The following is a 26424-nucleotide window of genomic DNA, read 5'->3' on the forward strand; positions in this document are numbered from 1 at the left end:
AGAGTGAGAAGCGGCTACTTATGGGAAAAGTAAATTACCAACAAGCAACACTATATAACTCTGAGGATCCTGACTCCATTTCTTAGGAGTGATTTATGTTGAGCCCTATAAAAGGGAGTTGAATTTGACACAGACCACAAGCCACTGATGAAGGAGCAAGGTGCTCCGAAACGCGTCTGCTGTGGTCCTGTGTCAATAACCTAAAGACTATATTTGGTCCGGACCTAAAGAAGAAAAATCTGGAGGTACCTCAATTGATACAGCGCTATCCTACTGTTTTCCCCATCTCTGTGTATGGAGAAACAAGCAGCGGGCTAAAAACTTCGATCACCTGACTTTCTCTATGATCATGTGACCAGATCACATGACTGGATCACGTGACTACTCTCCATAGCGCGTGGATTCACAGCGTTCATCCCAGCGCACGGCTTCCTTGGCATTTGCTCCACAACTGAGAGAGATGAAAAGTGGGGTAAGAGCCTCATATGAGGCAAAAGACTTACCTGAAATATGAATATATAGGAGCCAAAATGTGCTATTGATGGGAACTGCAACTTTAGAACAATACCTGCATTACTACCCAAAGTACACGGCGTCACTGTGCCTACATCTATTACTACAAACCACCTCAATCGATTGCTCTTTCCTAGTATCTTTTATGTGCCTTTATAGTGACACAAATTGGAGGTTTCTATGTGAAACATACAGGTCCTTCTAAAAAAAATTGCATATTGTGATAAAGTTCATTATTTTCTGTAATTACTGATAAACATTAGACTTTCATATATTTTAGATTCATTACACACAACTGAAGGAGTTCAAGCCTTTTATTGATTTAATATTGATGATTTTGGCCACAGCTCATGAAAACCCAAAATTCCTATCTAAAAAAAATAGCATATTTCATCCGACCAATAAAAGAAAAGTGTTTTTAATACAAAAAAAGTCAACCTTCAAATAATTATGTTCAGTTCTGCACTCAATACTTGGTCGGGAATCCTTTTGCAGAAATGACTGCTTCAATATGGCGTGGCATGGAGGCAATCAGCCTGTGGCACTGCGGAGGTGTTATGGAGGCCCAGGAGGCTTCAATGCGGCGTGGCATGGAGGCAATCAGCCTGTGGCACTGCTGAGGTGTTATGGAGGCCCAGGAGGCTTCGATAGCGGCCTTAAGCTCATCCAGAGTGTTGGGTCTTGCGTCTCTCAACTTTCTCTTCCCAATATCCCACAGATTCTCTATGGGGTTCAGGTCAGGAGAGTTGGCAGGCCAATTGAGCCCAGTAATACCATGGTCAGTAAACCAGTTACCAGTGGTGTTGGCGCTGTGAGCAGGTGCCAGGTCATGCTGAAAAATGACATCTTCATCTCCATAAAGCTTTTCAGCAGATGGAAGCATGAAGTGCTCCACAATCTCCTGATAGCGGCTGCATTGACCCTGCCCTTGATAAAACACAGTGGACCAACACCAGCAGCTGACATGGCACCCCAGACCATCACTGACTGTGGGTACTTGACATTGGACTTCAGGCATTTGGGCATTTCCCTCTCCCCAGTCTTCCTCCAGACTCTGGCACCTTGATTTCCGAATGACATGCAACAGTCCAGTGCTGCTTCTCTGTAGCCCAGGTCAGGCGCTTCTGCCGCTGTTTCTGGGGAATGCGGCACCTGTAGCCCATTTCCTGCACACGCCTGTACACGGGGGCTCTGGATGTTTCTACTCCAGACTCAGTCCACTGCTTCCGCAGGTCCCCCAAGGTCTGGAATCGGTCCTTCTCCACAATCTTCCTCAGGGTCCGGTCACCTCTTCTCGTTGTGCAGCGTTTTCTGCCACACTTTTTCCTTCCCACAGACTTCCCACTGAGGGGCCTTGATACAGCGCTCTGGGAACAGCCTATTCGTTCAGAAATTTCTTTCTGTGTCTTACCCTCCTGCTTGAGGGGTCAATGATGGCCTTCTGGACAGCAGTCAGGTCGGCAGTCTTACCCATGATTGCGGTTTTGAGTAATGAACCAGGCTGGGAGTTTTTAAAAGCCTCAGGAATCTTTTGCAGGTGTTTACAGTTAATTAGTTGATTCAGATGATTAGGTTAATAGCTCGTTTAGAGAACCTTTTCATGATATGCTAATTTTTTTAGATAGGAATTTGGGTTTTCATGAGCTGTATGCCAAAATCATCAATATTAAAACAATAAAAGGCTTGAACTCCTTCAGTTGTGTGTAATGGATCTAAAATATATGAAAGTCTAATGTTTATCAGTACATTACAGAAAATAATCAACTTTATCACAATATGCTAATTTTTTTAGAAGGACCTGTATTGTGCCAATATTCTGATAAACGGAGTGCACATCTTAAAGTGGATATTACTACAATATACCTTTTTTAGGGATCCTTGAACATTAAAGGACATTTGACTGCCAAGAAACGAGGTCTAACTAAGTCCATATATATTTGTACGTATCTAGAATATGTATAGTGTCTCGCTACAACGCCACCATTCGGAGAAGCAGACTGGTATTAATAAGTTTGCTTTTTCTTTACTTAGGGCAGATTTCGTTGACCATGTTTTTAAGATACTTTTTTTACGTTATGTTTTTATCCTACATATACCCGGCTTGTTTTTAGCTTATGTACCCAGCAATTTAGGAGGAATTAGTGAGTAGTGTATTTTAATAAACAACGTGTCATCTACAATACCAGCAGTGGGTGTCCCTGCCTTTCTTTATATGACCTTCTTGTTCTCTTTATTGGGCTCCGAACCCCTTGATATCCTATTGCTCTCTGGTTGAGCTCCTTTGTCTTTACATTTAAGAACAGATTTTTGATTGTAGACACCTTTATTACAGTCAAATTGTCAAACATACTTACTTAGTGCAGCCAAAGTCAATGAACTTCGTCAACATCGTTGTCACCAATTTGTGTCCCCACGAAGTCTCATCTTTAACGCTTATCTGCCTGTCCCGCGCCCTTAATCCGCCTCCTTCTCGGTCTTATTGGCCATTATAATCAGCTGTTTGTCTCTTTGGAGACTTGGGACGTTCCCCGACTTCCTGATTTCTTTGTGTTTCTTTTTTTTGTAGTCTTCAAAACATTCTATTTAATTTATACAAATAACAACTAAATACAAAAATTAGATTAAAACAAAATAGTTATCTTCTGGCAGAGTTTACAATGCAACATATCATATCGCTTAACAGAAAGGCATCTCCCGTGCTCCTCCACCAATCCCAGCTCCAGAATTTGTCTCTGGAAATGGACACAATGTTGTTTCCTGTTTCCTATGTCAGTAAAATGCGGGCGGGAACGGGGAGAGTGACAACAGATTACGAGACCACTCGCTTCTCAAGATGGAGAAGAAATAATAATGTGAAATTGCAATGTGATCGTCGCGTGATACAAAAGGAGTTATGGAGAGCAGGAAGAAAACAAAATATAGCGGCAGCCATCTGCACTGTCAAGTTTTCTTTTTGTTTGTTTTTTGGAAACTTAAGTGCACATATAATAAATAAAAGTTGAAGTTTTTTATAGATTATAAAAAAATCCTTATGTTCAGCATTATTGTAAACATCATTACAGCTAATGCTGACGACTCGTATTTCAGGCGTTTTAGATCATTCCCCAGAACTGAATTGGTGTAATTCATAACACAGATCCGGACACGGTCAGACATATATTTGGCATCTGTCATTGAATTAAATCTTTACAGTGCAAGCGAGGAATGCAAAGAATCTCTAGCGCAATAGAACGGAGACACACATGAAATATTTCTAATGAAACTTTGCCAAGATCCATGTGAATACCTTGGGAATGGCCGAGAGCTTCGGGGGAACATGATGAAAACAGTTTATTCTTCTGCTTCAAAAAATGTAGTTTTTAATGCCCAAATATATCGAAAATTCTCATTCTGCACTCCCATGGTAATTTGCATGGGTCTAAATCTTTGCATGTGGACTGCTTGTAGCCAGGATCCTGCCACATTGCTGCTATAAGAATTGTAGGCCATATCTTGAGATACCCACAGCCAGATTGTCTTCAAAAGGCAGGTTATGTGTTTAGAAGTTCGGCTTTTACAGTTACAGTTTGCAAAAAGAAGAAAGTCTACACCTCAGCAAGCAAGCACTGTGTCCGATTTCTTTTTCGCTGACGTTCAGCAGTCCGATTTCAGTTTATCTAAAGAATTGTCAATTTTGGTTAAAGTCTTTTTGATGCGCAAGGCTGGGAGTCTTGCCGATGGGTTGTGATACCAGCATTCCTTCATCAATTTAACCAGGGATGTTAGCGTTGGGTCTGAAAACCATCTATTAGGAATGTTTGGTCTTTGTTGATCCACACAGACAACTTTCTTCATATCTTCAAAACTAGGATCATTAGGAACAACGTCATGAAAGGGAGGTTTGTAATCTGCAACAATACCATTGCTAACCATGCGTCTGGCGACCTCCCAGAGGACCAGGCCAAAAGCCCAAATATCAACTCTTTTGTAAGAGTCAAAAAAATCCACTTGGATCGTCTCATCGAGGACCTCGGGAGCCATGTACCTCTTGGTTCCTACATAGGGGTTACTCCCAACATCGAGCTGATTGGTTGATTGTGAGTGAATCATGGCCAATCCTAGATCAGCAATGCAGCACTGTCCGTTCTTCTTAACTAGAATGTTCTTGCTCTTTAAATCCCGATGAGCAATAGCAGGTTTCCCCTGCGTACCAAAAATCTCCACATGTAAATGTGCTAGTCCGCTGGCTATGGAAAGGACAATTCTGAGACAGGTCACCGTGTCTAATGTGGTTACGTGTAAGTAATCGTAGAGAGATCCCAATTCATGGTAGTGCGTAATAAGCCACAACTGTGTGCTGGAGTTTCTTGAAGTCATATCGGAGGCAATGAAACCTAGGATGTTTTCATGTCTTAACAGCACCGTGTTGTATAATTCAGTCTCTCTGCACCAGGACTTCTCATCTCGGGATGAAAAGATCTTAACGGTGACGCTTTCCCCTTGCCAGTGGCCGCGCCATACTTCTCCGTACCGACCCTTACCAACACATTCTGCAAGGGTGATCTGGCGGGCGAGTGTTCTGTGCACCAGGAAGGGAAGACCAGACCCACTGCCAGAGGTGCACGTGTGATCCAGCAGATCCGCAAGGGTGCTGTCCCCCACGTTGGACGCGATCAGCCCGTCTACAGTCCGATACTCCGCATCTCGTGTACTCAACCGCTCCATGTGCCGTTGTTGAATTTTCTGAAAGATCAGAAGGGCCACAACTGAAAGCACTATTAGAACGACTACTGGAGCCAGGATAAATAATGCCAGGGTTTCCACGCTGGAATTTAACGTCTCGGCGGTGCCTGACTTACTTTGTAAGTGCGCTGTAATGTTCATGTTGCAGAGGTCGCCCTGACAGCAGTCCACGGCCTGGTCAGCAGAAGGAGGGGTCTTGCAGGTCATTATGCTTTGCTCGTAGACTTGGAAGCAGCCTTTCTGAGAAACCAAGAGACCATCGTTCATACTGAGAGAGGCAAAGCATTGCTGTCCGTAACAGCGGTCTCTGCTGCCGCAGGAAATCCCCTCACACACACATTTATATTGGACGGAATTCCCTTTAACCTCCTCGTCTTCCATGCTAGAAGATAAAAAGGTGACCATTATGAGTATAGGAAAAATTACACCACCACCCACCATTGTACAGCCCTTAGATCCAATCCCCTCAGAGTATAACAGTGGAATCTGACAGAAGTAGAGAAGTCCTCGCAGTCTTCAGAAGAATAGCTGTGGAGCTGTAGCAGAAAGCTCCAGGAGCCGAGCACAAGTGATCTGATGAAATGTATAAATTATAGTGAGCACTCAATATCTGTGGTCGTATATCAGGTCTAATATAATAACTAATTTATTAGGTCATAAAATTATGCATACAATAAATAGGATAGAAATAGGTTAGGGTGAACCACATCATAGTTAGAGCACCTAACCTGGTAATCAGAAGGGTGAGCCACTATAAACCCACACAAGTGATCTGATGCCCGGTCTCTGGAGGCTCCATATATACAGTCACACTGACCAATCAGAGAGCAGGATGAAACAATAGACTCCACTGACCAATCAGACAGCAGCATAAAACAACCACTGAGGTCACTGACTTCCGGTCCCACCTCTATTAGTTCTTCAGCAGGAGATGTCTGGGGTCCTGCTGCCCTCATAAGGCCACTTTTGGTATCACCTTCTGTTATTGAGCCAATTCTCTGCCTCTTCAGTCACGTACTGTATGATGGATCCATATCATAATTTGCTGATAGCAGTCTTCCTGTTCGCCATCCTGCTGGGATTTACTATATCTTTGGCTGGGAGATCTACCCATCCACAAGTCTCCTCATACTTGGACGACTCTCTACACCACGCCATGCATCAAGCTAGAAACACCCCGAAACCGCCCAAACAAGAGATAGGCAACAAGTTATATTTCCTGGTTAATCTCTATTCTCCTGACCATGAACAACATGTCTTTTACACACAGCTCCTCCAGACTCTGTTAGAACTTGGCCCTACAAATTTCATAATAGGGGGAAAACTTTAACTTTAAGTGCAATGTCCGGCCCTGGACCGCTCCTCGCTGTCCCCACAATCCTCAGCAGATACCACTTCCCTTCCTCACTTCATGGAGGAGCTTTCTCTGTAATCCTTGGAGGGGGTGACTCAATGGATAGAGAATACACACCGCCACTCCCTCAGCTATCAATCCTTCTCTCATATAGACTACTTCCTTATCTCCACTCAGTTGTTTGCCGACCACCATGACTCTCGTATCCACCCGATATTGATTTCGGACCATGCTCCTCTCTGTCTATTGCTCACATGCCCATGTGTCCATCAGTGGAGGTCCCCTTTGTACTTGGCAGATTCTGACGATTTTAAAGCCTTTCTTAAAGTACACTGGGGCTCCTTTCTGGATGACAATGTTGTCCATACTGATAACGTCCCGTTACTCTGGGCCACCTCCAGAGCTTTAATGAGAGGCCATATTGTCAGTTATCTGTCATGTAGGGAAAAAAAAGTACAAAGATAAATTTGATGCTTTACTCTACTCCGAAACCAAATGACATATGCCTCGACCCCATCTTCTGAGAGGCAGCAGGCTCACTCAATAGCTAAGCATCTGATGGACTCCTTCATACATTCTCAGTGTCACTGGCAAGTTCATTTGTCCCAAAATAAATGTTATTGTTGGGGAAATAGGACCGGTAAATTATTATCCACCCTAACTCAATATAAACATCCCTATAAGCCAATCATGAAACTGCAGAACCCTAATACTGGCGCCTATACCACTGACCAGGAGGAGATTGAAGACATATTCTGCAACTACTACGAGGACCTTTTCAGAGCCTCTCCCACAAACCCCTCAGCAATTAATGCTTTTCAGAACAACAAGAAATGCTAATTAAAAAGCGCCATAGCTCCCAGTGGTAAGACCCCGGACCCCAATGGATTCTCTGCGGAATATTATAAGATCTTATCCCTAAATATAGTGCCCACTCTGACTTTATAAAAGTTTTTTTTCCTGGTCGAGTCAAGAGCGATAGTACTCCCTAAATCTCCTAAAGACCTACCCCAGTGATATCGCCCAATATTACTTCTAAATCAGGCCAATATCCTATCTAACCAAATACAGGTACTGCTCCCGGACCTCCTCTGTGACGCTTAGAACGGCTTTACTCGAGGGCAGAGTAGTGTGGCTAATATCAGGATGGCAGTAGCGGCCACTTTCCCGGCTCAATGTCTGGCTTTTGAGGGACTCTGGGTGGGTGCTAGAGAACTGAAGGTCGCGGTGTTTGCAGACGATATCTTGCTTCTAGTCACCAAACCGAAACAGGTCATGCAGTTGGGGGGGGGGGGTTGGGCTACACTTTTAATTGGGACAAGACAGAGATACTGCTACTCCGCAGCCCCTCCAAAGCACTATGGTGCTCAGCTTTTCCCTGTCAGTGGAAAACGGACTCATTAAAATTCCTGGGAATACTCGTGACGAGACACCCGGCTAAACTATTCAGATCCCGCATCAGTCTCTGTATTAACAACCTGGAATCCACATCAGGTAAATGGGAAGACTTTACTCTCAGACCTAGGAAGGGCCAATTTACTGAAAATAGTGGAATTTCTTCAGCTCCTTTCTCTTTTTCTTACTTTACCGCTATACCAAAGATGAATTATTTATACCGTACATTTATCTGGGGAGGTAAGAAATCCTGGATCGCGTATATCCTACTTCAACTGCCAACAATAAATAGACTTCACTACGGATTAATATTGTTAAGAAGTCCTCACAATATTGTAAAGGACCCTCTGAAAAAAGGACAAGCCTTTAGATGTTTTGTATGTGGTCAGGTGGGCCATATCTCCAGAAATTGTACATAATCACGAGAAAAAGCCCCTGTACCTCCTGCTGATAATTCAAAGAGTTTTAGCATCAAATGTCAGACGCCTTAAGAGAGATTGAGAAGTTGAAAGCAATTCAAACTTCTGGGCAAATTGTTAGATGCAATGTGATCGATTGTTCTCAAGGTTTCAATAATAGTTCTCCGCACGCGAGCTCTGCCTAGGAAATCGTTGCCTCCGTCCCTCCTGTTGTGGAGATCAAGAGAGATGGATGCAATAGACCGATAATATTTGCTGCCGTGGAAAGAGGCCCCAGTAGAAGATGTTGATTAATACTGGAGCCTCTGCCAATTTTACATGCGCTTCAACCCCTGATACATCCTTTGTCTACAGGGCGGAGGCTCCATTTACAAGCCTTTCGGGGACCCCATGTTGTGACCATAGAAGCAAAGGAGACGGTGTTACAGATAGAGAAACAGGAAATTCATTTAAAGGCGTGTTTGATGGATTTACATGATTCTGTCTCTATTGTAGGTTCTGATTTCCAGGCACAACATGGAGCTATTGTTGACTATGTAACTGAGAGGATCTGGTTTCATGGTAATAGGGATCATTGTGTTGTCTCTGATTCCTCTGCTGTTTATGCAATTAAGAAACCAGAGGTCTCTGCACTTCCAGTCATGATGATGTGAGGTGTCAGAGATAATACAAGAGCATAATTATATGTTTGCTAATAATAAGCATGTGCACATGAGCCCCAAAAGCAACAGCCTCTTCCAAATGATAGTGAAACATATATCCAGAAAATCATTGAGTCATTGTTAGAGCAGGGACTATTAAGATAATGTGAATCAATAAGAAATTGGCCTTAGAAAACCAGATGGATCATGGATAGGGATGAGAGAACTTCTGTTTTCAAGTTCGGCATACAAGATTTGGGTTATTTAAGCATTATGTTATGGATTCTGCTACCATTAAGTTATAGTCCGTGGTAGCGGAATCCATAGCAGAATTCTTGGATAACCCAATGTACGCCAAACTTGAAAACTGAAATTCGCTCAACACTAGTCATGGAGACTCTGGATTATCTTAAATTGAATTCGGTTACACCGACCAGCGCACCAGTTGTCAGAGAGACCTCTACCATTCTTTCCCAAATCCTTCAAAAAGTAAAGGTATCCTGAATATTAGAAATTTGTAGTGGTTTCTGGAGCATTCCTGTCGCCGAACAATCACAGTAGAAGCTTTTACCTGGAAAGGCCACCAGTATACATGGACTCGATTACCACAAGGTTTGCACAATTCACCAACAACTTTCCATAAGAAGATGGCTGCTGCGTTAACCCTGAAGCTGTCCTGCAGTATGTAGATGATCTTGTCTTTGCCACTGAGAGTGAAGAAGAACATATGCGGTTCTTAAGCGAGTTGCTGTAATTTCTGGTGAAATCCCGACTGAAGGTAAATCCCAAGAAATGTCAGTTAATGCAAACCTCACTGACCTTTGTAGGGGTCAATATCACACCTGACAGAAAAAGGCCTGATCAGCACAAAGTGGAAATTACACAAAAGCTGAACCTTCCTGTCATAGCATTGAGGTCATTTCTGGGTTTAGTCCAATACCAGAGGAACTTCATCCTATGTTTCTCAGACATTACACGGCCTCCATATAATCTTTTAAAGAAAGATGAAAGAAGATGACATCAGAAAGGAATGGACTGAGGTTCACACATACGCCTTTTAATTCATTGAAAAGGTCTGTTATGGAGGCAACGGCATTGATCACTCCAGATCCTGCAGAGACTTTCCATCTAGAGGTAGCGACCACCGATCAAGCGTTATAAACTGTCCTATGCCAGAAAAAACAAGGACTGTTGTGCCCCATTGCCTGCAGATCTCAAGTTTTAACTGCTGTCTAAATCAAGTATACTGCATGTGAAAGACATCTATTGGCGACTGTGAGGAATATGGGGGAATATAATTTGATGCCTGACAATTTGCTTTGGGGGGGTGGGAATCTTCCATAGGAAATAGACTTCACAGGTGTCTCAGACTGTCCGGGAACCCAAACCAAACCAGGAGGGCGGACAACTCCAACCCCCACTCCCCCACTTTTCCTTACCGGAACTACCAACCACACCGCATATCAACACAGGACTCCAACTTGTTTGGTGATCGACCATAGCTTTATTTATTTTCTTATACCAACCAAACACTGAGCTTTAACTGCTCAAAACCGTCAACTATCATGAGGGGTATGCCGGCCACTGGCCTCCCAGTGGGCAAGTCCGCTATTTACTTCGCCCCGTCTTGTCATTTGCAAATATATCCCGCCACGAAGGAGCCTATGTACCCTTACACTGGGCTTCGAATACCACCCAACATACACATTGCATGCTCCTCTCCATCCTGTAACCCAGATAAGAAAATGTCCAGGCAGATGTCTGACACCGTCCGGGCGCATCAAGGACCTGTTGTCTCCCTCCAATTGCCGGTGACATACTACGATGCCCATGTGAGAACGGATATACCGAGAAATATGGGCATTAACTGTTCTGTGGCATCTCTCAAGTGCCTCAGCATCCCTAGCACCATGCCAGACCACCCGGGGAATGATCTCCGAGCAGACCATGACCAGCTCGGGGAAAAATGAAGCGAAGCGCTCCATGTCTGCACGCATAAGAGTCATGAGCTCCGCCATTCTCAAAGAGCAGAGATCATCCCCCCCGGCATGAATAACCAAAATAACTGGACCAAAAGCAGACCTGCTGATATCAACCACCTCGGGAAGCACATGGGACCAGCGAAGGCCCCGAATACCTCTTCAGCACCGGGTCTGCAGTCCAAAAAACATAATGGCCAAGGATCCAGACGGTCGGACGGAAAACACCTGTAAAACCGAAAAATAAGTACGCATGCAGCACAAGAATATGATTGTATGTTTTTTTTGTTTTTTTTATAATAGATCAGGGCGAATATAAGTTCCAAAGCAAGCTGAGCACCATCTCTCAATCTGCATAACCTCAGCCTCGGAAAGGCCAGCTCTGGCTGCCTCTGTAGCAGCGCCGATACAGAAACAATGAGTGCCATACGAACCAGTATCAACGCCCACATGTCACAAGCATCGTTTAAAAAGGGAGATAAACCAACAAATTAAACCTGCATGGGCGTATCTGCATGTATTGGTGTATCAAGCTTACCGGACATGCTAAGCCCGGAACCTGGTGAAGCGGAATCCATGCACCCCTACCGAAAACTTCAATATTAGAGAGAAGGATTCTAATACGCACCGACCCATTACCTAGTGCTATATCCGAGGGAAGGAGGCCCCCTCAGTGATTATGCGAAGGAGGCAGGCCAACCAAGAATACAGGAATGAAAAGAAACCCCAGACAGCCTACGTTGGGCCACAGCGGCAGAAACACCCAAGGAGCGCAATAACAGTTCAATCGTAACCTGCAGGCGTACCTCATCCCTCCGCAGGTCCCAGTCCCCACCAAGGGAAAGAAACTCCTCCCATGCCTTACCGTGAGATTTCCAGGTCGCCTGAGTCACTGAGGAAGACAGTAAGGGCATCAACTGTTCTCTACCAGACACCAAAGTTGTTCAGGACAGATCACTCCATCTGGGCACGCCTCCGGGAGGAGGATCCTGAATTCCTGCCAATGAAACTGAGAAAGAGCATCAGCAGTAAGGTTAGAGGTGCCAAGGACATGTTGGGCCCTGAAAAAGACGTTATACTCCAGACAACGTAACACTAGATGCCGCAAAAGACTGAGAACGGGCAAGGAAGTGGTGGACAAACCATTAATACAATGAACGACACCAAGGTTATCGGTCCAAAAACAAACATGCAAATTAGCCACTCTAGGGTCCCAAATCTCGACCGCGACGATGATTGGAAAGAGTTCCAAAAGAGTCAGGTTCTTACAATAGCCTAATGCTTGCCAAGCTTCAGGCCAAGGGGATGCACACCAATCGGAAACAAAAATGGCTCCAAAGCCACAGGAACCTGAGGGATCTGTAAATAAGGACAGTTCCACATTGGTGCACTCGCCCAGCAAAAAGCAGGTGTGACCGTTATAGGAAGAAAGGAAAACCTGCCATACCCATAAATCTGCTTTCAAGGAGCTGGTGATACGAATGTGGTGCCGTGGAGAAGTGGCACCACGGGTAGCAAGAGAAAGACGCCCCATAGGCATTATCCTACAAGCGAAAACCAACAAACTAAGGAGGGATTGAACCTGGAGGAGGGTGGCCTTCTTGGCTGATGAGATCAGAACCCCCAAACGCTTCATGAAGTATAGGAAAATTGGCACCTGTCCCCATCACCAGGGGCAATAAACAAAAAAATCGTCCAAATAATGAATTATGGAACGAGAACCAGTTTCATAATGAACAACCCATTTGAGGAAAGAAATAAACATTTCAAAGTAATGGCAAGATATTGAGCAGCCCATGGGAAGGCACGTATCATAATAATACATGCCATCCACACAACATCCCAACAGGTGATAGCAATCCGGGTGAACCGGAAGGAGGCAAAAGGACGACTCAATATCTGATTTTGCCATCAGGGCACCCTGACCAGCGGCCCTGTCAAAAGAAATGGCCCTGTCAAAGGACACATTGGAAACTGAGACGTCCTCAGGGGAGATCACATCATTCACCGAGGTGCCCTTTGGGTGGGAAAGGTGGTGAATCAAACCGAGTTTACCCAGTTTTTTTTTGGGAACCACGCCCAAGGGCGAAATCAGAAGATTATAAAAGGGGAGAAAAGTAAAGGGGCCTTTGATTCTACCCATCGCTACTTCTTTCACTACTTTGTTACGGAGAACCGAGGGGTGTTCTTTTGATGATGCAAGATTTTCCGAAAAAATAGGGCAATGGCCAAGAACAAAAGGAATGAAAAACCCAAACATAAATCCAAAACGAAGCTGCGATTCAGCCTGTTTATTGGGGTACTGGTCTAACCAAGGCCCCATCTCTACTACGGTCACTGGGGTCCTTTGGGTCACTGTGGGAAGAAGGTTTTTTGGGCTGGAAGCGGGGCAACGGGATGCTGAATGTAGGCCGCGCCAGTGGAACATTCATGCTTAAATCTGCAGAGCCCGGCAAACTTGCAATGTCCCTCATTAAACAGCCAACATGTTCCCGGGCAACGCACGGCCACTGAACCCTGACTGAAACACGTGGCCGCGCTGGGAAACGGAGGCCGTTATGACACCATCAACCACAACCACACATCAGAAGCCTTAGCCCCCCCATCCGATATTGGGTTGGAGGGCAAGGCGACGGCGGAATTCCTTGTCATACCTCCACCATGCGGAACCACCATGTGATTTGCAAGCGCTGTAAATGGTGTCCATATATAAAAGAGCTCAGAGCAGCGATCAGAATGACACTAACCCATAACAAAGCCCAGAACCGAAAAGGCCTGAAGCCAGTTGTTCATGGTCTTTGTGACCCGTAGATGCACAAATGGTTTCTCAACCGGACGTTGCCCTATATCCACCGTATGCTGATCAACGGTGACTAAAGACCAAATGTCAATATACTGGTTCTGCCAAATTTTCTCCTTAATCTCCTCCTCCAAATGTGCCCCTAAAGGACTAACGCCGCAAAAGATGGAGTCCTTATGAATGCTCGCCTGTACCAAAGAGGGTTTCGCAGTAGGCATTGTAGGCTCAGGAAAGTAAGGTTGCAATTTGTCAAGAATTACCTTAAGGGCCGCCGCAGCCTCTGGCCCACCGGCACCCACCCCCCAAAACCCCCGTAAGTGGAAACTCACCGGTAGCAGGCAATGGAGGAGCTGGCACTGTAATCGTATCTGTAGGCGGGTCTGGCCGGGGAGGTTGAGAGATCAGGCTGGAGGCCCTGGAGAGGTGATGAGGCTCACGGCGTTAACGTCCAGGATGTCATCTTTAACCAGGCTCCCCAGATGCGCCCAACGAAACGTCCGAAGACGAAGGGGAGCGTCATCTCGAGGACCTGGAGATCCGACTTCTCCCGGAATCCCTGGAGCGGCATCGGGACTGGCGCCTACGTGAATAGTGATGACTCCGGCTCCTGGAACCCTCTGAAGGGGAGGAGGGAGATCTCCGACGACATCTCTGTGACATTGGTGGGTCTGGGAAGGGGCGGGCGCCTGTAAATGCATGGGGCTGGCAGCTACTGGGTCGGTAGGAGGCTCAGCCGCATCCACATATATCTCAGTGGGGTCAGGTGCAACACTAGGGGATCCCTGGGGCAGAGTGGGGTTAGGTGGTGTGATATGCGGTTGTGCAACTGCCGGGGGGGGGGGGTGAGGGGGGGCTGAGGGAGAACTATTTTGGGCACTCATAGCTGGCAGCAATGTGCTCTTCACAGTGCGGGAAGAGTTAGACACAGGAAAAGGAGGGGGAGGAGAAGGCGGCGGAACCTGTAAGCTGTGCTGTGATGGCCGAACATCCCTTGCTGGGGAGGCCACAGTCGCCCTGTGCCCATTATGTAAAATGGCAGGCCCGGTGGGGTTAATGAGCATAGCGTGCGCCCTGCCAGGGGGACTATGTCCCGATCGCTTGGGAGGACGTGTGGGGCAAGCAGAACGTCAGCTCCCTGCTGCTGGGATCGCAGCTATGCTGCTCTGTGGAGGAGGGGGCAGGGGAGGAGAAGAGAGCTCAGGAGGGAGCAAAGCTGGAGGAGGAGGCTGGTGCTGCTGAACAGGCTCCGCACGCAACCAGCCATCTCCATCCACTTCAATACGCGCCAGGAGAGCAACCATCAGAGGGTCTCCTGCGGACATCTTGAGCCAGGTACCTGCAAACCCGTCACTGGCCAGTCAAGAAGGAGATAAACAGGAGGGGAAAATACTTAAAGCAGAGGGGGCTGACTCCTTCAGCACATGGGAGGAAGAGGAGGGGCAGGCCAAGCACAGGGATGTGTTAACACCTTCCTGCCAAAACCAGCTCCCCATGTAGAAGAGCCGAACCAGCTCAAATCCTCCCCCCCCCACCAGAAAAGGGGGGGAGCCACATAAGAGAAGAAGGGGGATCCCAGAAGACCACGACCCCCTCTTTAAACAGTCAGGGGCTCATCAGCCTAACTGGAAGCAAGCTTCTCTTCTCTGACAGGATGGCCCCCTGCTGGGGGGTCGAGCTGATCAACTGCATCAAAGAAACCCCCCAGACAGTCCAGAACCAAGAGTTCAAAAGGATTTATGAAATGACCTTATGTCTTATCAATATACCGATTACATCTTCCAAATCCAGGGAATGAGCTGAACCTTCCCCTGGGCCTTCCTCTCTTGTACTACCCAGGGAAGGGGAGATATGGAGAACTCATAGTAGAAGCCCTGTACCTCCCTGTGCCCAAGTGGACAGCGGGTGTCTGTGTAAAACTGTGCCAAGCTGACCTTATGTACCCGCAGGGGGTGTGAACGTCATGTCTTGGTGAAAGTGAAAAGACTGTTCCACATAATCTCAACATAGTAGTGACGTCAGGAGGGGCTGCAAGGTTCAATTCGTCATGGCGGATGCGGGCAAGACAACAGGTTGCTAGGAGTAATGAAAAGGCAAGGTGTTGCTGAGACCAAAGACAAGGCAGAAAGGGCCGAAAGCCCAAGTGAAAGAGACTGACCGGTGGAAAAAAAATTTGATCAAAATGGCGACCTAGGTGAAAGATGGTCCGGTGTGGGAGGTGATGTCCTCTGTGAGAAGGGGTCCAGTTTGACGGAAAACCGAGGCCAAAGAGAAAGTAATGAAGCAGCTGGTGCAGGAAACAAATGGCTTTTTTAGGAAGCCAAGTGCTGCACAGAGGGAGGCTGCTCTGAACCTAGCTGAGAGTCGAGTGCCGGAGGAAAAGATGGTGATATGTGTCATTGCCAAGGGCAACCGTCGGGGAGAAAAAGAGGCGAAGAGCAGTGTGGCTCTCAGGAATTCCTATGTGTGAGAAGATTCCTAGAGAGGATGTGCGGAGGATCCATGAGGCAGTTGCTAGGGGCGGCCAACCACAACAGCGTGCAGTTGTCCAGAAGTTATGGAGCGGAGAAAGTGTTTCATATTCTGTGGCTGGAGATCCCAAGGAAAGGTCTCCAGAGAGTGTGACTCCTCGTCTGGAAGGAGGATAGAGTCATGGCGTTTCTCGTGGTAACCACTGCAGAAAGGAGTCTGCAGGTAATCGTGTAATGGAGGATCCTGGAGTATCCTTGTCTCCCGGGACTGCCGAACCCGTGACAACAATGGGTAAGATTGTTCCAAATTTTGCATGTGTGGCAAGTAAAGTGAAAGTAAGCCAGCGGCAGTTGCTACCTGCTGGGCCAGTAATTGATAATTCGATAGTTGTGTGGGACAATTATGCGGTTACTAAGAACTATCCGGTGGTTCTCGCTGAGTGTGAAAAAAGAAGAAATATGTCTACATCTCGGCAAGCAAGCACTGTGTCGGGTTCTTTTTAACTGATGTTCAGCAGTCTGATTTCAGTTTATCTAAGGAATTGTCAATTTTGGTTAAAGTCTTTTTGATGCGCAAGGCTGGGAGTCTTGCCGATGGGTTGTGATACCAGCATTCCTTCATCAATTTAACCAGGGATGTTAGCATTGGGTCTGAAAACCATCTATTAGGAATGTTTGGTCTTTGTTGATCCACACAGACAATTTTTTTCATATCTTCAAAACTAGGATCATTAGGAACAACGTCAAAAAAGGGAGGTTTGTAATCTGCAACAATACCGTTGCTAACCATGCGTCTGGCGACCTCCCAGAGGACCAGGCCAAAAGCCCAAATATCAACTCTTTTGTAAGAGTCAAAAAAATCCACTTGGATCGTCTCATCGAGGACTTCGGGAGCCATGTACCTCTTGGTTCCTACATAGGGGTTACTCCCAACATCGAGCTGATTGGTTGATTGTGAGTGAATCATGGCCAATCCTAGATCAGCAATGCAGCACTGTCCGTTCTTCTTAACTAGAATGTTCTTGCTCTTTAAATCCCGATGAGCAATAGCAGGTTTCCCCAGCGTACCAAAAATCTCCACATGTAAATGTGCTAGTCCGCTGGCTATGGAAAGGACAATTCTGAGACAGGTCACCGTGTCTAATGTGGTTACGTGTAAGTAATCGTAGAGGGATCCCAATTCATGGTAGTGCGTAATTAGCCACAACTGTGTGCTGGAGTTTCTTGAAGTCATATCGGAGGCAATGAAACCTAGGATGTTTTCATGTCTTAACAGCACCGTGTTGTATAATTCAGTCTCTCTGCACCAGGACTTCTCATCTCGGGATGAAAAGATCTTTACGGCGACGCTTTCCCCTTGCCAGTGGCCGCGCCATACTTCTCCGTACCGACCCTTACCAACACATTCTGCAAGGGTGATCTGGCGGGCGACTGTTCTGTGCACCAGGAAGGGAAGCCCAGACCCACTGCCAGATGTGCACGTGTGATCCAGCAGATCCGCAAGGGTGCTGTCCCCCACGTTGGAAGCGATCAGCCCATCTACAGTCCGATACTCTGCATCTCGTGTACTCAACTGCTCCATGTGTCGTTGCTGAGTTTTTCGGAAGACCAGGAGAACCACAACTGAAAGCACTATTAGAAAGACTACTGGAGCCAGGATAAATATTGCCAGGGTTTCCACTCTGTAATTTAACTTCTCGGCGGTACCTGACTTACTTTGTAAGTGTGCTGTAATGTTCATGTTGCAAAGGTCGCCCTGACAGCAGTCCACGGCCTGGTCAGCAGAAGGAGGGGTCTTGCAGGTCATTATGCTTTGCTCGTAGACTTGGAAGCAGCCTTTCTGAGAAACCAAGAGACCATCGTTCATACTGAGGGAGGCAAAGCATTGCTGTCCGTAACAGCGGTCTCTGCTGCCGCAGGAAATCCCCTCACACACACATTTATATTGGACGGAATTCCCTTTAACCCCCTCATCTTCCATGCTAGAAGATAAAAAGGCGACCATTATGAGTAAGGGAATAATTACACCACCACCCACCATTGTACAGCCCTTATATCCAATCCCCTCAGAGTATAGCAGCGGAATCTGACAGAAGTAGAGAAGTCCTTGCAGTCTTCAGAAGAAAAGCTGTGGAGCTGTAGCAGAAAGCTCCAGGAGCCGAGCACAAGTGATCTGATGCCCGGTCTCTGGAAGCTCCATATATACAGTCACACTGACCAATCAGAGAGCAGAATAAAACAATAGACTCCACTGACCAATCAGAGAACAGCATAAAACAACCACTGAGGTCACTGACTTCCGGCCCCACCTCTATTAGTTCCTCAGCAGGAGATGTCTGGGGTTCTGCTGCCCTCATGTGGCCACTTTTGGTATCACATTCTGTTATTGAGCTAATTCTCTGCCTCTTCAGTCACGTACTGTATGATGGATCCATATCATAATTTGCTGATAGCAGTCTTCCTGATCGCCATCCTGCTGGGATTTACTATATCTTTGGCTGGGAAGTCTACCCATTCACAAGTCTACTCATACTTGGACGACTCTCTACTGCCGGCCATAAATAAAGCTAGAATCACCCCGAAACCGCCCAAACAAGAGATAGGCAACAAGTTATATTTCCTGGTTAATCTCTATTCTCCTGACCATGAACAACATGTCTTTTACACACAGCTCCTCCAGACTCTGTTAGAACTTGGCCCTACAAATCTGATAATAGGGGAAAACTTAAACTTTAAGTGCAATGTCCGGCCCTGGACTGCTCCTCGCTGTCCCCACAATCCTCAGCAGATACCACTTCCCCTCTGCACTTCATGGAGGAGCTTTCTCTGTGATCCTTGGAGGGTGGTGGACTCCATGGATAGAGAATACGCCCGCCACTCCCTCAGCCATCAATCCTTCTCTCATATAGACTACTTCCTTATCTCCACTCGGTTGTTTGCCGACCACCATGACTCTCGTATCCACCTGATATTGATTTCGGACCATGCTCCTCTCTGTCTATTCCTCACATGCCCGACAGTGGAGGTCCCCTTTGTACTTGGCAGATTCTGACGATTTTAAAGCCTTTCTTAAAGTACACTGGGACTCCTTTCTGGATGACAATGTTGTCCATACTGATAACGTCCCGTTACTCTGGGCCACCTCCAGAGCTTTAATGAGAGGCCATATTGTCAGTTATCTGTCATGTAGGGGAAAAAAAGTACAAAGATAAATTTGATGCTTTACCCTTCTCCGAAACCAAATGACATATGCCTCGACCCCATCTTCTGAGACGCAGCAGGCTCACTCAATGGCTAAGCATCTCAGAGACTCCTTCATACATTCTCAGTGTCACTGGCAATTTCAGTTGTCCCAAAATAAATGTTACCATTGGGGAAATAGGACCGGTAAATTATTATCCCCCCTAACTCAATATAAACAGCCCTATAAGCCAATCATGAAACTGCCGAACCCTAATACTGGCGCCCATACCACTGACCAGGAGGAGATTGAAGACATATTCTGCAACTACTACGAGGACCTTTTCAGAGCCTCTCCCACAAACCCCTCAGCAATTAATGCTTTTCTGAACAACAAGAAATGCTAGATGCGGCAATCACAGAGGACGAATTGAGATGCTCCATAGCTCCCAGTGGTAAGACCCCGGACCCCAATGGTTTCTCTTCGGAATATTATAAGATCTTATCCCTAAATATAGTGCCCACTCTGACTTTATAAAAGTTTTTTTCCGGGTCGAGTCAAGAGCTATAGTCCTCCCTAAATCTCCTAAAGACCTACCCCCAGTCATTTTGCACAATATTACTTCTAAATCAGGACTATAAGCTGATGGCCAAGATCCTCTCTAACCAAATACAGGTACTGCTCCCGGGCCTCCTCTGTGACGCCTAGAACGGCTTTACTCAAGGGCAGAGTAGTGCGGCTAATATCAGGATGGCAGTAGCGGCCACTGTCCCGGCTCAATGTCTGGCTTTTGAGGGACTCTGGGTGGGTGCTAGAGAACTGAAGGTCGCAGCGTTTGCAGATGATATCTTGCTTTTAGTCACCAAACCCAAACAGGTCATGCAGGTGGGGGGGGGGGGGGGGGGGGTTGGGCTACACTATTAATTGTGACAAGACAGAGATACTGCTACTCCGCAGCCCCTCCAAAGCACTATGGTCCTCAGATGTTCCCTGTCAGTGGAAAACTGACTCATTAAAATTCCTGGGAATACTCGTTACGAGACACCCGGCTAAACTATACAGATCCCACATCAGTCTCTGTAATAACAACCTGGAATCCACATCAGGTAAATGGGAAGACTTTACTCTCATACCTAGGAAGGGCCAATTTACTGAAAATGGTGGAATTTCCTCGGTTCCTTTCTCTTTCTCTTTACCGCTATACCAAAGATGAATTATTTATACCGTACATTATCTGGGGAGGTAAGAAATCCCGGATCGCGTATATCCTACTTCAACTGCCAACAATACATAGGAGACTTCACTTCCCTGATATTAAACACTACAACCTGGCGTGTTTACTTAGGGCGGTGGCGGAATAATATTGCTAAGGAGTCACAATATTGTAAAGGACCCTCTGAAAAAGGACAAGCCTTTAGATGTTTTGTATGTGGTCAGGTGGGCCATATCTCCAGAAATTGTACATATTGACAAGAAAAGCCCCTGTACCTCCTGCTGATAATTCAAAGAGTTGTAGCATCAATTGTCAGACGCCTTAAGAAAGATTGAGAAGTTGAAAGCAATTCAAACTTCTGGACAAATTGTTAGATGCAATGTGATCGATTGTTCTCAAGGTCACATTAATAGTTCTCCGCAAGCGAGCTCTGCCTAGGAAATCGTTGCCTCCGTCCCTCCTGTTGTGGAGATCAAGAGAGATGGATGCAATAGAACTATAATTTTTGCTGCCGTGGAAAGAGGCCCCCAGTAGAAGATGTTGATTAATACTGGAGCCTCTCCCAATTTTACATGCGCTTCAACCCCTGATACATCCTTTGTCTACAGGGCGGAGGCTCCAGTTACAAGCCTTTCGGGGACCCCATGTTGTGACCATAGAAGGAAAGGAGACGGTGTTACAGATAGAGAAACAGGAAATTCATTTAAAGGCTTATTTGATGGATTTACATGATTCTGTCTCTATTGTAGGTTCTGATTTCCAGGGACAACATGGAGCTATTGTTGACTATGTAAATGAGAGGATCTGGTTTCATGGTAATGAGAGCTCTGTGTTGTCTCTGATTCCTCTGCTGTGTATGCAATTAAGAAACCAGAGGTCTCTGCACTTCCAGTCATGATGATGCGAGGTGTCAGAGATAATACAAGAGCATGAATACGTGTTCACTGGACATAACCATGTGCACATGAGCCCCAAAAGCAACAGCCTCTTCCAAATGATAGTGAGACATATATCTAGAAAACCATTGAGTCATTGTTAGAGCAGGGAATATTAACCCCCTCCCGTCCACACGTTGACTATAAACATCCGGGAGGTGGTTCTCTATCTCTTAATGGACTTTTCTTAACTTCCATTCAGAGATCACAGCTGCACGTTAAACAGCTGCAGATCAGGGTGCCCGTTGTCAGGAACAAATGTGCGGGTGCGTTGCGGGAACAATCACCATTTTTCTGTGCAAGTGCAAAACATTGTAATGCGTTTTGCACGCGCGTGAGAAAAATCGCGCATGTTTGGTATCCAAACCCGAACTTCTTCACAGAAGTTCGGGCTTGGGATCGGTGTTCTGTAGATTGTATTATTTTACCTTATACCATGGTTATAAGGGAAAATAATAGCATTCTGAATACAGAATACATAGTACAATAGCGCTGGAGGGGTTAAAAAATAAATAAAAAATAAATTAACTCACCTTAATCCACTTGATCGCGCAGCCGGCATCTCCTTCTGTCTTCATCTTAGCTGTGTAGGAACAGGACCTGTGGTGACGTCACTCCGGTCATCACATGATCCATCACATGATCTTTTACCATGGTGATGAATCATGTGATGGACCATGTGATGACCGAAGTGACGTCACCACAGGTCCTGTTACTGCACACAGCTAAGATGAAGACAGAAGGAGATCCCGGCTGCGCGATCAAGTGGATTATGGGGAGTAAAATTTTTTTTAATTTTTTTTAACCCCTCCAGCGCTATTTTACTATGCAGTCTGTATTCAAAATGCTATTATTTTCCCTTATAACCATGTTATAAGTGAAAATAATAATGATCGGGTCTCCATCCCGATCGTCTCCTAGAAAGCGTGCGTGAAAATCGCACCGCATCCGCACTTGCTTGCGGATGCTTGCGATTTTCACGCAACCCCATTCATTTCTATAGGGCTTGCGTTATGTGAAAAACGCAGAATATAGAGCATGCTGCGATTTTCACGCAACGCACAAGTGATGCGTGAAAATCACCGCTCGTGTGACCAGCCCCATATATATGAATGGGTCGGGATTCAGTGCGGGTGCAATGTGTTCAACTCACGCATCGCATCCGCGCGGAATACTCGCCCGTGTGAGCGACAAACCTATCTCTGAATCCACGTGGGACGCTGATCAGGAAACAGCCGGGACGCCGGCTTTCAGCGGGCCCCGAATAACCTGAGTGATCGGCCGGCACTAAGGAAAGGTAAGCCCACATAGTGGGTCATCATTAGGCAGACTCTAAAGCTCGCATAAGAAAGAATCACATATAAAGCTTATTACAACTGGACTATTGATTCCATCTCAGCGGACATTGTTCCTCGCTGAAGATGAGAAGAAGGAGGACTTTCCTTTTCCTATTCCCCTTTCTATTTTTCTCTTATAGGTATTCAATTGTGTACCCTTTTTTTTTTTTTTGCAGTAATATCAGACCACTACAAGGATTGATCTTTGACATAGGGCATGTAAATATATGATTCATGATATTACGCCTTCACTGGTACCATACTGTGAAAACCCAACCTCCATAAGCTATTTACTGTTAGTGTTTATATTAACATACTTTTAGTTTTTTAATCTTTTATGTATCTATCAATAAATTTTGTGACCTGCATTTAAACCATACGACTCCATGTGTTGAGAGTCTTCCAGTATTATATATTTTCTTGCAACCGCGAAGGGTGAGTCACTTTTAGCCTAGAGCGCCTCTTAGTGGCTGTGAGTGGGTGCAGCTATTTCTTATACTACTATTTCTTGATCTCCACGACTAGTGTTGAGCGAATTTCCATTTTGAAGTTTGCCGTACAAGGTTCGGGTTATCTAAGAATTCTGCTATGGATTCAGCTACCACAAACCATAAGTTACCCATAGAATTCTTAGACAACCCGAACCTTGTACGCCGAACTTGAAACAGAAGTTTGGTTTTCAGGTTGTTGCTTTTGGGGCTCATGAGCTCTTTCCTATATAATCTCCTCACCATCCATTTTACCACAGTCATTCTTATGTCTAGTGAACACGTATTCATGCTCTTGTATTATCTCTGACACCCTCGCATCATCATGACTGGAAGTGCAGAGACCTCTGGTTTCTTAATTGCATACACAGCAGAGGAATCAGAGACAACACAGAGCCTTCATTACCATGAAACCAGATCCTCTCATTTACATAGTCAACAATAGCTCCATGTTGTCCCTGGAAATCAGAACTTACAATAGACAGAATCATGTAAATCCATCAAATAAGCATTTACATGAATTTCCTGTTTCTCTATCTGTAACACCGTCTCCTTTCCTTCTATGGTCACAACATGGGGTCCCCGAAAGGCTTGTAAATGGAGCCTCCGCCCTGTAGACAAAGGATGTATTAGGGGTTGAGGCGCATGTAAAATTGGGAGAGGCTCCAGTATTAATCAACATCTTCTACTGGGGGCCTCTTTCCACAGCAGCAAAAATTATCGGTCTATTGCATCCATCTCTCTTGATCTCCACAACAGGAGGGACGGAGGCAACGATTTCCTAGGCAGAGCTCGCTTGCGGAGAACTATTAATGTGACCTTGAGAACAATCGATCACATTGCATCTAACAATTTGCCCAGAAGTTTGAATTGCTTTCAACTTCTCAATCTCTCTTAAGGCGTCTGACAATTGATGCTACAACTATTTGAGTTCGGCCTCACGCAGAGTTGTTCATGCAGAGGCAGTGTCTGGATTAATGATGTCCTTCCAGTAGTATGAGCAGTCACTGGACCAGTCACACAGTGTAGGGCACTTCTGTATTGACCAGACACACCTGCCCACACTGTGACACCACCACCACCAAAGGCTCGTCTGGTGATCACTGTGGCTGATGCAAAGAGATCTCTTTGACATCTCCAACATGGTTGGCGGCCATCATCTCTGCTCAGCGTGAATCGACCTTTAATCTTTCATAACCAATTCCGCTCAAAATAATGTTTTTAGTGGCTGTGTTGGCAGAAATTATATTAGATTGTCAGGTGCGAAGAAAAGCCGCGCCAAGGTGTCCAGACCGGCTGCAGATACTTAGGGAGCATTTACACCAACAGATTATCTGAGCAATATCTGTCCAATCAGACCAATAGTTGGTGCGTAGAACAAAAGATCTGTGTGTGTAAACGGCCATCTGACCAATGAAAATCTGTCAGATAATCGGTTAATGTCATTGCCCCCTCAGGGGTTAAATATTTAAATACACATCACATGTTATTTCAGTATCGTCACTGGTTGGTCAGTGGAGTCTGTTTTATCCTGCTCTCTGATTGGTCAGTGGAGCCTATTGTTGTATCCTGCTCTCTGATTGGTCAGTGTGAATGTATATATGGAGCCTCCAGAGACCGGGCATCAGATCACTTGTGCTCGGCTCCTGGAGATTTCTGCTACAGCTCCACAGCTTCTCTCCTGAAGACTGCGAGGACTTCTCTACTTCTGTCGGACTCCGCTGCTGTACTCTGAGGGGATCGGATACTCACCTTTCCAGTTCTTCTCTAGGAAGCATTTTACTTTCCTACTGATCATCAAAGATGGGCTCTGCCAAGAAGGGAAATCGCACTCCCCTAGTCTGCAAGACCTGTGGGGAATTTCACGACAATCTGTCGATGCACCTCCGCAGAGCGTGCAAGAAAAACGCAAAGGCATCCGAAATCGCACAAGATGTGATTAAAGCAAAGGAAAACGTTCAGAAAATAGGCGATTGTCTGAGCGTCGTCTCCTACGAAGAGCTGGACTTCAGCAAGAGCGGCTTCTCTGATCCTCAGGAATTTATGGCAGATTTTCTGGCGCGTCGCGGTTGTATTATCAGAGATAAACCATCTGGAAGGTAAGTTTATTCAGTTCTTATTCATTCTATGTAGGTAGAGTATATATATATATATACAGTGGATATAAAAGTCTGTTAAAATGTCCGGTTTCTGTGATGTAAAAAAATGAGACAAATATAAATAATTTCAGAACTTTTCCCACCTTTAATGGGACCTATAAACTGTACAACTCAATTGAAGAACAAACTGAAGTCTTTTAGGTGGAGGGAAGAAAACAAACAAACAAAATAATAATAATATGGTTGCATAAGTGTGCACACCCTTATACTAATACTTTGTTGAAGCACCTTTTGATGTTATTCCAGCACTCAGTCTTTTTGGGTCTGAGTCTATCAGCATGGCACATTTTGACTTGGCAAGATTTGCCCGCTCTTCTTTGCAGAAACCCTCCAACTGTCAGATTGCGAGGGCATCTCCTGGGCACTGCCCTCTTCACATCACCCCACAGATCTGTCAATCGGATTCAGGTCTGGGCTCTGACTGGTACATTCCAAAACTGTAATCTTCTTCTGCTGAAGCCATTCCTTTGTTGATTTGAATGTTGCTGTCGGCCTTTTGGTCGCCTCCCAGACCAGTTTTCTTCTAGTCTTTTCATCAATTTTGGAGGGACGTCCAGTTCTTGGTGATGTCACTGTTGGGCCATATTTTCTCCACTTGATGATGACGGTCTTCACTGTGTTCCATTAGTTTTTTTGGTTTTCTTGCCTCCACCTAAAAGACTTCAGTTTGTTTTTCCGTTGAGTTGTACAGTTTATAGGTCACATTAAAGGTGGAAAATGTTCTGAAATGATTTATCTTTGTCAGGGGTGTGTAGACTTTTTATATCCACTGTATATACGGTAATCCAGAAGTCCTGGGTGATGTGTAGGTGTTACTGGG

At 45.6% G+C, this 26424-nt stretch overlaps 2 protein-coding genes across 2 annotated transcripts; both read right to left on the reverse strand.

Annotated features, from left to right (window-relative positions):
• Positions 1–4141: 4141 nt before the first annotated feature.
• Positions 4142–5676, reverse strand: LOC122922709 (activin receptor type-1-like). Its single transcript, XM_044273411.1, has one exon. It carries the CDS (start codon positions 5674–5676, stop codon positions 4147–4149), a length of 1530 nt encoding a protein of 509 aa, XP_044129346.1. The 3' UTR covers positions 4142–4146.
• An 11126-nt stretch (positions 5677–16802) lies between these two features.
• Positions 16803–18332, reverse strand: LOC122922708 (activin receptor type-1-like). Its single transcript, XM_044273410.1, has one exon. It carries the CDS (start codon positions 18330–18332, stop codon positions 16803–16805), a length of 1530 nt encoding a protein of 509 aa, XP_044129345.1.
• Positions 18333–26424: the final 8092 nt, after the last annotated feature.

This window comes from Bufo gargarizans, unplaced genomic scaffold, assembly GCF_014858855.1.
Source record: "Bufo gargarizans isolate SCDJY-AF-19 unplaced genomic scaffold, ASM1485885v1 fragScaff_scaffold_65_pilon, whole genome shotgun sequence".
NCBI lineage: Eukaryota > Metazoa > Chordata > Amphibia > Anura > Bufonidae > Bufo > Bufo gargarizans.